General features: G+C 39.8%; 1 protein-coding gene across 2 annotated transcripts in view; it reads right to left on the minus strand.

The window, feature by feature from the left end:
* ACVR2A (activin A receptor type 2A) overlaps positions 1-12263 on the minus strand; it is an 87146-nt gene extending 74883 nt beyond the window's left edge. Inside the window, exon 1 of one of the 2 annotated variants that reach the window (XR_004350726.1) lies at positions 11551-12212. Coding sequence is in view for 1 of the 2 variants with exons in the window: in XM_032637482.1 (XP_032493373.1) it covers positions 11551-11605 (55 nt within the window). In the remaining variant the exon portion in view is untranslated. Of the gene's footprint in view, positions 1-11550 lie in introns of both variants that reach the window. The other variant, XM_032637482.1, reaches the window with a different exon arrangement.
* Positions 12264-13371: the final 1108 nt, after the last annotated feature.

The following is a 13371-nucleotide window of genomic DNA, read 5'->3' on the forward strand; positions in this document are numbered from 1 at the left end:
ATTTACATTTTAACAAACAATTAAATTAGCAATTAATTTCCTAATTCAACACCCAAACCGGTATTATGTATCTCTAAAGAACTAAAGAACAGAATATTTTAAAAGGTTACCTGGAAAGATTTACTATGCAATACTTATAGAGAATAAAAGGATGGTCATTTAGAAAGGGATTTTATTCTTCTTCTGAATGCCTACTAATCAAATTGCTTTACTATTACCATGCTCATCTTGAATAATTAATATCTTGCAACTGCCCTTACTCATTTTTTAATCATTTCCTTTACGCTTTGACTTCTCATTTCTCCCCAAACCATTTTAAAATGTACTTACAGAAGTTAATTTCAACACTTAGCTTAAAAAAAAAAAAAAAATTAGCAAATTCTACTCACTAACCTTGTATGTATGAAACTCCACTACCAAGTAGCACAAAGTCTAGTGACCAGTTCTTCTTCTAGAACTACTTTAAGGTCATAATAAATAAAATGGCCTGTAATATTTACAGGGTGAAGCTACACTTCTTTACAGAAGAAGATGGCTAACCAAAGACGGGCAGTTAGGTTTACCTACTTCCAAAATGAAAGAAACTAAATGAAACCAAATGAAAACAGGCAGCCACTATTATATTGCTAAATTCAGTAAAGTTTAACGTCTCTTCTGGCTTTATCTCTGTGTAATAATACAGTTTTTCCCTAGTCAAAGATGATGCTGCTGAACTTCTGCCAATATAGTTGATTTCCCTGTGCCAAGCACCACCTCCCCCTCCCACTAACAGTAGAGGCTTGAAATCTTTCAGATAAAAATATTCAAGCTAACTACTTAACAGAGGCGATAGCCCTGAGTAAAAATAATAGCCTACAGTATTAACTATTTATCCTTTCAGCCTTTATTGTAAGACCCTGATAACCCGTAAAGATATCAAGTTCCTAAGAATTAAGATACAAAATATGCTGAGTTTTCTGTTTCTAAATCTTCAGCCATATCAACAATACCGTATATTACGTGTTAAAACAATAAAGAGGTAACATTATTTTTTAAAAAATAGGCATTTGGGGCTTCCCTGGTGGCGCAGTGGTTGAGAGTCCGCCTGCCGATGCAGGGGACGCGGGTTCGTGCCCCGGTCCGGGAAGATCCCGCATGCCACGGAGCGGCTGGGCCCGTGAGCCATGGCCGCTGAGCCTGTGCGTCCGGAGCCTGTGCTCCGCAACGGGAGAGGCCACAACAGTGAGAGGCCCGCGTACCGCAAAAAAAAAAAAAAAAAATTAAAAAAAAAAAAAAATAGGCATTTGAAAAGAAGTAAAGCCAAAGTTTCAAAGAGAAATAGGAATGGTTAGTAAGAATATAAATTAGCAGGTGCATGGAATCTAAAGATAGGCATTTGCCACAAAAATTCAATAACCTCTGGTCTGTGTTTTCTCTCTTTTTGAGGTTTTTTTTTTTTTTTTTTGAGACGTTGTATTCAGTCCTCACATGCACAATAAGCTATCCATTTTTCTTAAGTAATAATAAGTAGGGGAAAAAATGGGGTAACTAGTAAAATAAGACTGGTAAGTGTAGGCAAGTTCTAAAATACAAAGCTAGAAAGGATCTTAGAGAGTCTCTCTAGCTTAGGATGACATAACAGTCTCCTAACTGGTCTCCTCCTCACTCCTACACACCTCCAATATATTTTCCAGATAGCTGCCAGTGATCTTAACACATAACCCAGGTCAAGCTCCTCCTTAAAGCTCTTTGCTTTCCATTGCCCTTTGGATTTTATTCTCTTTCCCAGCTTAGATCAAAAGCCCTGCAGGATCTTGTCCCTATCTATCTCTCCAGTCCCATCCTTGCATTCATTTCTTCAGGCAGCCAGCCAAATATTTACTGAGCTTCTACTCTGTGCCAGAAACTGTGCCATGACCTGGGGGTACTGTGATGAATAAGTGAGAAACTCTCTCTCACAGCATTTACACTCTAGTAGTGGAAAGAACAGATGATAACTAGGTAGATAAATAAACTGAATAATTAGAGACTGTGAGAGGTGATGTGAGGCAAATAAAGAGTTACCCTCTCAGAACCCTGTCAGAGCACATATGACAATTTGTAATTATTTTATTCATTTGACTACTTACTTTATGACTGTAAGCTCTGTGAGGGCATTATCATGTCTGTCTTGTTCACTGCTACATCCCAACCACCTAGCAGTACCCCTAGCATGTAGTTCAATATTTATTTGTTAAATGAATGCATATTTATTTCATCCTCTTTAATTTAGTGATGAGTAAAGTCTTCATGGTTACCAAGGTCAAAGAAGAGTCAGTAGGAAAGCAGGAATTTAAATGAGAGACTCTTAAGTTTTAATCCAAAATATTATACCACATTCAAAATACTGACCTCAAAACTCCACTGATCATGTTTACGAAGCTTGTGGCTGGTAGCTGGTACTGGTACCCCAAAACTGACTTGAGAATCTTTCAAGATTTTACATGAAAAGTTTTAAAACACTTAAGGTTTACGTGAAATTTCCTATGAGAAATACTTTAAATTCCAACAAATACATAAAGATGAAGGTTTAACGCCAATGTTTCCTTTTAACGCATGCTAGAACAATGAGACCTTAAAGAACTCTGTAAAAGAACTATGATAGCTGAATGTTCTAGATGTTTCCTGGCACCTATTTGGCAGCGTTATTGATATTTTCTTTGGCTGAATCATTTAGTCAGAATATTATTTCATATTAACTTATAAGTAATTTACGAGCAAATTTTTAAAGCCTCCCAAGAACTGAATCTGTATATTTAAATGTTTTACATATTACGTTTTTAAAGATAGGTTAAAAACTGACATGTATGTAAGATCTACTATGAACCAGCTACTGTGTTATGTGGCATATTATTTCATTTACTACATCTTGGTTTACAAATTTAAAAAATTAATCTCAGCACTTTAGAAATTTGCCAGCATCTGATAACTTGCCCATGCCTCTTCCTCTTGAAATAATGCCTTGGAACAAGCTTGATTTACAATATATCATAAAGATGTGAAGACCAACAGATTTTTCCCAGTAGAGGTCTCATTTCTATAAAATATAGTTAGTAATCATAAGTAGGAAAAAATCCTTTCTCAAAAGCTTTAGATAAGATAGGCTTATTACTATGATATGTAAAGACGATTCATTTTAAAAAGGCAAGCCTCCCCAACATGAGTCCTCCTAATAATTATCTCATTGCTTTACATTTATTTTTCTTCAGCAACATTAGAGAATATAATGATTCCCAATATGATTACAGCTACTGATAGTCAGCCAAAGAAAAAAATACTTTTATCTAGTCCAAAAGAATGGTATTGAAAAGGTTTAGGATTCAGGTCTGAATCACATATACCAACTTCAGAAAAGTTTCTAAAACTACTTTTATAAAACAGTATAATTTACTGTGAAGAAAATGCCTCACATAGATTTCAAAGAATATAATCTGAATGACCAGTATGAGCAATCACTGCAATTACTGGAATCTGACCATTATTTAAACACAAACAACACATTGAGCTACTAGAGCTTAGAATTAACTCAACCTCACAATGGAGACATATACACCGTACAGTGTATGTGTGTTAAAGAATATTATATGCTCTCATGTTTTTTATGAACTCTTATTTTCCCAAATCTATGTTTATATTTTCATTCATGCTTATATTCTAAATTCATCTCTGTCTGTAGAATTTCTTTGGTTATGAAAGTGCTTCCTATTTTCTTCTGGCTTGTTATTTCTTTACCAATTTTATTTAGTAGTGCTACCATCCTACCTTAATCTCCAAGCTGTTTTTCTATTTTATAGTCCACATACTATAAGTATTTGGGACATCTATCAGGGTCTCCATCATCCACCCGCTTACCTCCTCTTGGTTTTAATTACTTTTCATCTGGATTTAACCCTCTCAACTGAGATTGTTCTACTTCAAGCAGTTATAAACATTTTTTCATCACAGAAATCTCTTCCTCAGATTTAGTCCAAAATTCCTCCATTTCAACTTGCCTTCCATCCACAGTCAAGTTTACTCACAAATGCTTTCTGTATTCCTCATCCCATTTTGTTCCTAATCCCTCATATTAAGATGAATATACTTAACCTCCTGCCAAGACATTTTTTTTTCCTATTATTGGGACCTATCTCCTCCAACAAGCCTTTCCTAAATGAAAAAATCTGAACTGTTCAAATTACAATCTAACTTTGTTTTAGCACCTCTGTGTGTCCGTAAGTCATCCAGCTAGTCCAGGAGAGATACTAGCTCAGTCAGGGTAGGTCCATGTTCTCCCTTGGGACCAGTTTTCCGTATATTCTGCACCTAGGCACAAGTTCTCCTTTGCAGATTAAATAATGAGCATATTTTTCACTGCGCATATTTTTTATTGCACATATTTACATAGACAGCTTCCTTCCCTACTCAGAGGAGTGGGTCGAAAGAATAAAGCCAGTATTTTTTAGGAGTTTAGAACCCATTAGTGGGTCACTGAATTAATTAATGGGTCATAATCAAAAATTTGTTAATGAAATAGAATAAAAAAACAAACAAAAGTGTCCTACACACAGTAAGTTCATGAAACTTCTATTTCTGATAAATACACATACACATTTATGTATATGGGAACTGAGTCAAGACAACGAGTATTTCTTATTGTGGGTTATGGTCAAAAAAGCTGAAAGCCACTGAATTTGAAGCACTCTACGATGTCTTCTAAATCTATACAATTCAAATTATATTAAAAGATTTAGTCTAAGGAACCGAGAAACGGCATTAAAAAAGGGGGCAGAACTTAAGGATACTCAAAAAACCACCAGCAAAATCACTTTTTCTTAATAAAATGTCACTATTAAAATATATCCTTAGAACTATAGAATCATAAAGCTTTTAGAGTAGGAAAAAAGTTCAGAGATCATCTAATCCAAGTTTATCGCTTTAGTACACAAAAGAAACTCAGGCCCAGAAATGAAAAAATGTCACTTCATTTATTCAGTAAGCATTTGCTAAGCACGTATTGTGTACCAGGTTTTAGTAGTGGGTTTGTGGATAAAGAGAAGATGTCTTCAAAGAGCTCAGAGTCTATACTGTATATATGCAAGTAAATATTTACATTAATTACTGAAATCAAGGTCATTTATAAAGAACAGAAATCAACTAACTCAATGTGGGCTGAGTGGCAGAGAACTGTTGTTTTTAAAGAGGTGGTACTTCTCAGTCTTAAACACAAGGAGTTAGCCAGGTAAAGGAGAAAGAAATAACATGTACAAAAGTACCATACTAATATACAATAAAGGAGGACACATTCAGGAAACTGAAGGTTGAGTTTGTATATCTGGAATATAGGACTCATGCTGAGGAGGAGCCACAGCAGAATACCTAGAATTTATCTGACATTTAATCTTCAAACCACTAAGTGAGGTAGGCACTATTAATATCCCCATTTTGTAGATGACAAAACTGAAGCACAAAAGGTGAAGTGATCTGCCTAAGGTTAAGTTGTGAAGCGAGGATGTAAAAGCAAGAAAGTCTAACTCCAGAGCCTATACTCTTATCCTCTATACCAAGAGGTTAGAGAAAACAGGCAGGATCTAAATGAAAAAGGACCTTGTATGCCCTTCTAAGACTTCAGATTTTATGTTAAAGGTGACTCACAGTCCATGAAAGGTTTTAAGCAGGAGTGACATATTCAGACTTATTTTTTAATGAGGTCAGTCTGGCAGGTATGTGGTTGGATTGGAAGAGGAATTAGTGGCAGGGAACTTAGCTAGTCATAGCTAGAAAGATACTACAATAATTCAGGTAAGAGAAATGATAGATGAGCTGTACAGCGGCAGTGTTGGCACCAGAACCCAAGTCTACCGACGACCACAACCGCTTAAGAACCTCCCATTTTTCCCTTTAAGTCACCATACTAATAGTTTAAGAAATCCAACCTCAGAAACAACAGCACATTCCCTTTAGGCCCCTTTATTAAACAAAGCGTAACCACTAGATATGTTGCTAACAGACTAACAGAACAGTTGGAGAATGACGGAAAGTCAATTCCTATCTGCAGTTTTCTCACCTTCTTGACTTCTCCCTCTCCTTCCTCTATATACTATTCCTGGAACTTTCATGTTCAATAGTCAATTTGAAATCAATGTTCTGTCTAGACATGACTATTATAACCAACCTAACAATTAAATACACCACAGAGGAAGTCTAATGTGGTCCCAGCTGTGGCGATAAATATACTCTATGGTCTGGTCAAATTTTGGCTTAAACAGAGGTGATGAATGAATAATAATAAGAGATAGACTTTTTAAAAGCAGCAAGAGTTAAAGAAAAACAGAATATTAAAAAGGAATATGGGGCTTCCCTGGTGGCGCAGTGGTTGAGAGTCCGCCTGCCGATGCAGGGGACGCGGGTTCGTGCCCCGGTCTGGGAGGATCCCGCATGCCGCGGAGCGGCTGGGCCCGTGAGCCATGGCCGCTGAGCCTGCGCGTCCGGAGCCTGTCCTCCGCAACGGGAGAGGCCACAACAGTGAGAGGCCCGCGTAACACAAAAAAAAAAAAAAAAAAAAAAAAGGAATATGAATCAGAGCAATGTAAAGTTCAAGCCATTTGTTTCCAAGGGAGTAACACCAGTCCCAAGTGTGTGTGGTATTCCAGAAACCAACAAATGAAAGAACAGTAGAAAAGACTATCTGGTCAATTCTCAAGCATTCTAAATTCAATCCCTTTAGATTTAAACCAAGGGTGAGCCCTCCTGAGCCACCCTTGAGACTAAGGAACAAGTGGGTTCCACAAACAAGCAGCCTACAGTATAGGGAGGAAAGTACAGAAGGGACAGAGAAGATAAAGAAGAGAGGAAAGTAGAAAGGGAATCACAATGAAAGGGAATGGAAGAAATGATGAGTTACAGATTATGGAATAAAACTAAGGCGTGCTAGTGACCTCAATATCAAATGTTGCCAATCTTAGCTAACTTACTGAGGGGCACCATGATAGTGGTAACATTAGAGAGCATGAAAAGACACATTTAAATCACAGATTTATGAGACACCAACGATGAGAAATAAGAATAATGACAAAACTAAAAAAGCAACAAAATAGTTTTAGAATCTAAAGAGACAATTTAAAGATTATTAAAATCTCATTTGGTTTAGTTATGCTTTTACTTCTCATGAAACAATGAGTCTGATGGACACAAAAGGTGAAAATGTCAGTTAGTACCAGAGATATGTCTGGGGAGATGCGTTACAAAGAAAGTATGAGACTTACTTGTATACTTTTCTGTGGGAGCAATTTCAGAATTTTTCCTTTCTATTGGTTAGTGCTACTTATTTTAAGTATTTCACTGTAATTCTTATCCTGGCTGGCTGGGTAACTTCCTTAAAACCAGAGTTCAAAACAAGGTAAACACTTTTTAATTATGGTCAAATTTTAACCCCAAAAAGGACAAGGGTCTGCAATAGATCACAGAATATTACTTAGCAGTATAGCCTAAATGAGTCTAATGGTAACCAAAACCCAGATAATGATTCTCAAAAAAATTATGTAATTAAGAAATTACTTTAAAAGTTTCTTAAAATTAAAGTTTGCTAGATAAAGGAAATACTCTTTAAAAAAAAAACCTCAAGGTGTAAATTCAGTTTTTCCATTCAGGTAAAATATAATAGTGAAAATATTTCTTCCATACGAAACTTTCGGATACCATATTAATCTCTCTCTCTCCCTCTCCCTCCCTCCTCCTTCTCCTTCCTTCCCTCCCACCCCCATCCCCCCCCCCCCCTCCACACACACCTGCTGCCACCACATCACTCACAGTAATTTCAATAAGGATAAAAGGAAATATTCTTAAAGATGATTATTATTGCAAAGAAACTACTGAATCAAAACAAATATAATTAAACTTGATACCTTGACCAATCATTTATCATATCCATGAATATGCAGTCTTCATAAGTACTCCATTATAACAAGTGACTGGAGAAAGTTTATTCAAAACAGTCAGCAAAATATTTTTATTAAAGCATAATAGGATGAAATAATGTATATACCTATAGCCTATTTTTCTAATCATTCTAATTTTACAAGCTAATGAAAACTCTCAATACAAGGTCAGCTGGAGATCAATACCATGTACCTGTAAAATTTAGATGATTAACTGTGTGAGGGGGAGCAGAGACCTTTTACTAACACACTAATGCTTTTTAAAATTAAGAGTTTAGAATAGGGCTTCTCAACCTGAACACTATTGACATTCTGAGCCAGATAATTCTTTGTTGTGGAAGGCTGTCCTGTGCATTATAGGATGATTAGCCAGCATCCCATCCTCTATCCACTAGATACCAGTAGCACACCCTCCCCTCCTCCCACGCAATTGTGACAACCGAATACATCTCTAAATGGCCCCTGGGGGAGAGCTGCAGGGCTGGGGAGCAAAAGTCACCCAAGTTTGAGAACTACTGTCTTATCATAAACAGAAAAAAATGAATTGAGGGAGAGGGTGTTGTTTTGTTTTTCTTCTGGTCTTAATGTTCCAAGATATTATATTTGAATTTGATCACGGATTATATTTGAGAGATTCTGCCTTTGAAAACAAAGCATGTAATATCTATCACTTCTTAGTCAAAGTGCAGAAGAGTCCCAGAAGATTCACTGTACTGCCAATGACCCCTCAACCACACATACACACACATCCGTGCACACATACACACACAGTACTGCCTAGCTGAACTGAAGAAAATGCACAAAATTACTGTATTTGCATTTCTTATTTCATCAAATATATGGACCAGACTGTTCCAGTTCCCACAGAAACCAAGAGAATTCTCAACTTATCCAATGCAACTCAAATACCACAATAGCTGCATCACTCCAGATATGATAAACCTAAGTCCTAGAGCAAATATTAAACTCATCCTCACATTTTAACAAATTTGGAGGATGATACAAACTAACCATAATGCTTTAAAAACAAAACAACTAAGAAGTAGATTGGTATTTTGAAACAGAACCTGAGGAAGGATAAGAGTAATGAAAAAATTCAAAATCAAAGGTAATGTGAAGGCATTTCAGCATGGGGGAAAAACTCAAAAATGTTTCCCCCAGAATGAGAGGAGTGCATTATACACTTAGCCATATCCCAGAGGAATAGTCTACATAACCAGTCTCCAGTATACATACCATGGGATGGAAAATGAAAAATCAAAGTCCACAAAATACTAAAAAAAAACAGTAAACATCCATCCTAAACATCTGAAATAAAACTGCTCTTTACTACTGTTCTTCACCTGATTTTTAAAACAATCAAATACCCATAAACAAAAAAAATTACAACTTCAGACATTTTTTAATTCTCATAAAAATAGCCATTCTCATGCTTCCAGCAGGTCAGATTACATATTACATAGAAAAATCAATTCGGAAAAAAAAACATAAAAAATTATTTTTTAGAGTGCGTTTGATGCATAACAAAAGGCCTTCAAAAAAATCAGATACTTTAATAAAAATCTTCATGTATAAATATGGATGAAAGTCTTTAAGATTTATTTCAATTATCTTCAACAGAATTATATTTTAGTTCAACTAGGATTGTTTATTTTTTAAAAAAACTATGCAACGATACTTAGTTTAATGTAAGTGCAATATCTATGTGCTCTCCAGCAACAAAATTACTTTATTTCAAAATTTTAGCTATTAACCTCCTGACTCAGTGAAAATAATCCTACAAGAAACTAATGCTCAATTCTTTTTATTCCCAAGCCAAGCAGAGGAAGCTGTAAGATTTGTAGCGACAGCCTTCTTTTCCAGAAGTAATACCTTGAGACTGCTCAAGAATAGCCTCCTTCACCAATTAGTGTGACTCAGGTGGGTCTGGGAGGGAATAATGTCCACAATTCCTTGGTCAGTGGCCATGATGCCCCTCCTCCTCAAGGGCAGAAGATCAGAAAAAGGGATGAGAACAAGAGGAGTTCACCAACCAGAACATATAGGGCCAGAGGAGGAAGAGTACTACAGGAAAAATTAAAACTACATGGTTAAGTTATGTCACAAAAGCAAGAGGTTTAATGTTATCCAGTATTCATTCATTTCAGAGACACCATTGTTTATCTTCCTCCCCAAACCCTGCACAAAAAGAACTGTCAGCCTGCCTTAAGCATGTTCTTTCTTCCATTTAAACAGACATGATTCTGTTGGTTAATCTCTGGCAATGATCGCCATTTCACAACACATTCAGCCCACCCGGAACTGATCAATACCACTACAGACATAAGACTAGACTTTATCCATTTATTAACCACAAGGAAATGTACCATTCAGCAAAATTCTATACATTACAAAAGATTCTATTAAAAAGGGGGGCAGGGAGGATGGGTGAACACGGACACACACACACACACAAATACACACACCACAGAGGTACACAAAGAAAAGACTACCACCCTCTAATTTCCCTGTGGCAAACGAGATAAAGACATGGCCACAAACCTGTCAATTCGTTGTCCCCCTATAATTCTATCTCACAACCTAGTAACTGAATATTGAATTTTATGATAAATAGATCCACTGCCACTTTAAAATTGTTTCTTCTATCAAACTAACTCTCTTCTTAGGTACATTTGCACACCTCTGAGCTAGATGCTGTATTCATTTACAGAATTTCAAATACAAAAGACTAGTTTTCCAACCACTGGTTGCAACCACAGAACGTTCTCACAAAATCAAAATTTCAAATATAAATGGGCCAGATTATTCTTCCAACCCTGGAAGACTACAGTGTATTTGACAGTGTGAACAATTTCAAATGGGCTCTTCTAAACCGAAAACAATGCTTCAATACAACGCGTTTAAAATAAGTATTCCGTAGGTAAGCAAAATCTCTGCCAGAAAAGAGCACATAAATGGTGGTTGAAAGCCAGCACATTACCAACACACAGCGGCATACCTCTTCTGCACTGGGTTATTGCTAATACTCCAACAACAACAACTACAACTATTTTTAACACTGCTGGACACTGAAGTTGAAGAAAACGTGAGGGGAGACCCAGATGAAATTGCTGATATAATGCATTGTTTCTCACGGTCAAAATTAAGTAGCAGCTGACTTGATCTCTGTTGTGATAGTCACTGAAGCACTAATTAAAAGACGTTAAAACACAAACAACAACAACAACAAAAAAAAAACACCCTTATTTTGGAGGATGCCACACTAAAGGACATTTTGGAATACGCCTTTCGGGTCTCAAACCTTTGCATAAATTGTCACTTGTGGTATTTGCGGCTTAATTGCAACCCAACCAGCGCTGTCATCCAGTGTTACGGCCACAAGCCATGACTTTCTCACTTCCACAACAACAGAGCAGTCACTCTTACCAACCTAACTCAAAACGAGTAAAATTCATGGAGATTTCCATATCATAATCAGCCCTGGGGGGCGGCCGCCGAGGGGCTCGGGATGGGGGGAAACCTCCCCAGGCTCCGCTGAAGCTCGTCGACCCGACAACAACCGCAGCCGCCAGCAGCGGCAGCGGCAGCAGCCCCGCCGCGCCGCGCTCCATGCACCTACCTGAAGAACAAGAGATAAGAAAGACGGCAAACGCCAACTTTGCAGCAGCTCCCATTTTCCCGAGGCGCCGGGGAAGCCGTAGGAAGTTCTCGCTAGATATCCAGTTCCCTGGGTCTTCCTCGGAAACAAACCTCCTGGTGTAAAATCAACCGTCATAAAACATATTCGGAAGCCCCGACCAAAAAAGCGTTCACGGGGTCAAAAAAAGAGGGAAAAAAATGAAAAATAAAAACAGCGAGCACAACAATTAAAAAAAAAATGCACCACGGGGGAAAAACCGCCACACACAAGCACAACACACAAAACCAAACAACGAAAAGCCAACAACAACAAAAGCGGGTTTAAATCACTGTCAAAATCACTGTCAGCTCCGCTCGCCTCTCGGGTCTCTCGGAACAAAACGCCAGGCTGAGGCGACGAAGAGGCGGCGGCTGCGGCGTCCGCTGCCGCCCGGACAGTCCGGGAACCGAGCTGGGTCCGACGTCCGGACCGACCTTCAGCCCGGACACCCAAAGTCCCCCGGACCACTGGCGGTTGAGCTCGCGGCGGTGGCAGCCGAGGCGGCGGCGGCGGCGCGGGGAAGGAGAGGCGAGCGGCGGCGGCAGTGCAGGCGGCGGCCAAGTTCTGGTCCAGGCTCTGGCTCCGGCTCCGGGCTCCGGGCTCGGCCGCGTTTTCGGTTCCCTGGCCTCCGCCGGCCCCGCCCCCTAAACTTCCGGTTCCGGCCCGAAGCTGGAAGCCAGGCACCGCGGAGGAACGCTCCGCAGCGGCGGCGGCTGCGGCGGTGGCAGCGGCGGCCGGGCGCAGCGCGCGTGCCGGGCCGGGAGCGCGAGGAGATTGTCGGGGAAGCAAGGCGGGAGCGGGGGAGGGGTGAGAGAGCGAGGGCGGGGCCGGCAGGAGGGCGAGGAGGCGGGGCGGGCGGAGGCTCGATACCGCGAGGCCTCGTGGTTCGGCCTGCTTGGCCTGCTGGGTGGTGGGGCTCCAGTGGGTGGCAAGTAAGTGCTGTTGGGGTCTCGAGCGCCTGGTTTCCTAACCGTGCTCCACTGGCCTCTATGCGGAGCGCACGCCCGAATGGTCACGGGGAGCCCAAGAGGAACAGGACCCCGGGGTGGGGCGGGTGACTGGTGACTCCTCCGAGGGGCGGGGGGCGTCTGCGGCGCCCTGTCTTTCCTCTGGGGGGACGCCTCGTCCGCTCTGAAATCGCGGGCGCCGGGAAGCCGGGGGTGGGGAGTCGGTCCTCCGCGCCTGCCGAGCTGCAGGAGCTGGTGTTTGTACCCCCAGTCCTAGCGGTGTGTCCCACCCCTGTGGCTTCTGCTTTAAGCGTTTTGTCTTTCGGCTAGAAGAGAAAAGAAAGGGGGAAAAATAACCCGCGGAGGATGGGCTGTCCACCCGTGCAGGATTTCCACAGCAATTATCATGATGTGCAATATGAATCCATTCCCACCTTCCCTTTCGTACACAAAGCATTGTGTTGAGAATTGTTCTGCATGTAATAGGTTCTCAAATATTTAAAACGCGCTTAAGAGGAAACCTGCAGATTTCGATCGACATATCTGATGATCAGACAAGTGTTTACTTTTTCAAATTTTAGTTCTTTTAGGGCTAATTTTTACCCCTTAATCCAAGTTGATTGCTTAAAAGATGCTGCTAGGCATGGAATGGGATCCAAAATGTAAAAGTAGGATCTCTGCTCACAGTATTTGCTGTACTCGAGTTGACCACGGAATACAAACTGAAGAGAGTATTAAAGGTACTAGCTTTGTTATTTACCACACTTTAGCGAGCTCCGTGAAGATGGGGGTCTTAACGTCTTCTTCCCCGTTT

This window comes from Phocoena sinus, chromosome 7 (genome assembly GCF_008692025.1).
Source record: "Phocoena sinus isolate mPhoSin1 chromosome 7, mPhoSin1.pri, whole genome shotgun sequence".
Taxonomy (NCBI): domain Eukaryota; kingdom Metazoa; phylum Chordata; class Mammalia; order Artiodactyla; family Phocoenidae; genus Phocoena; species Phocoena sinus.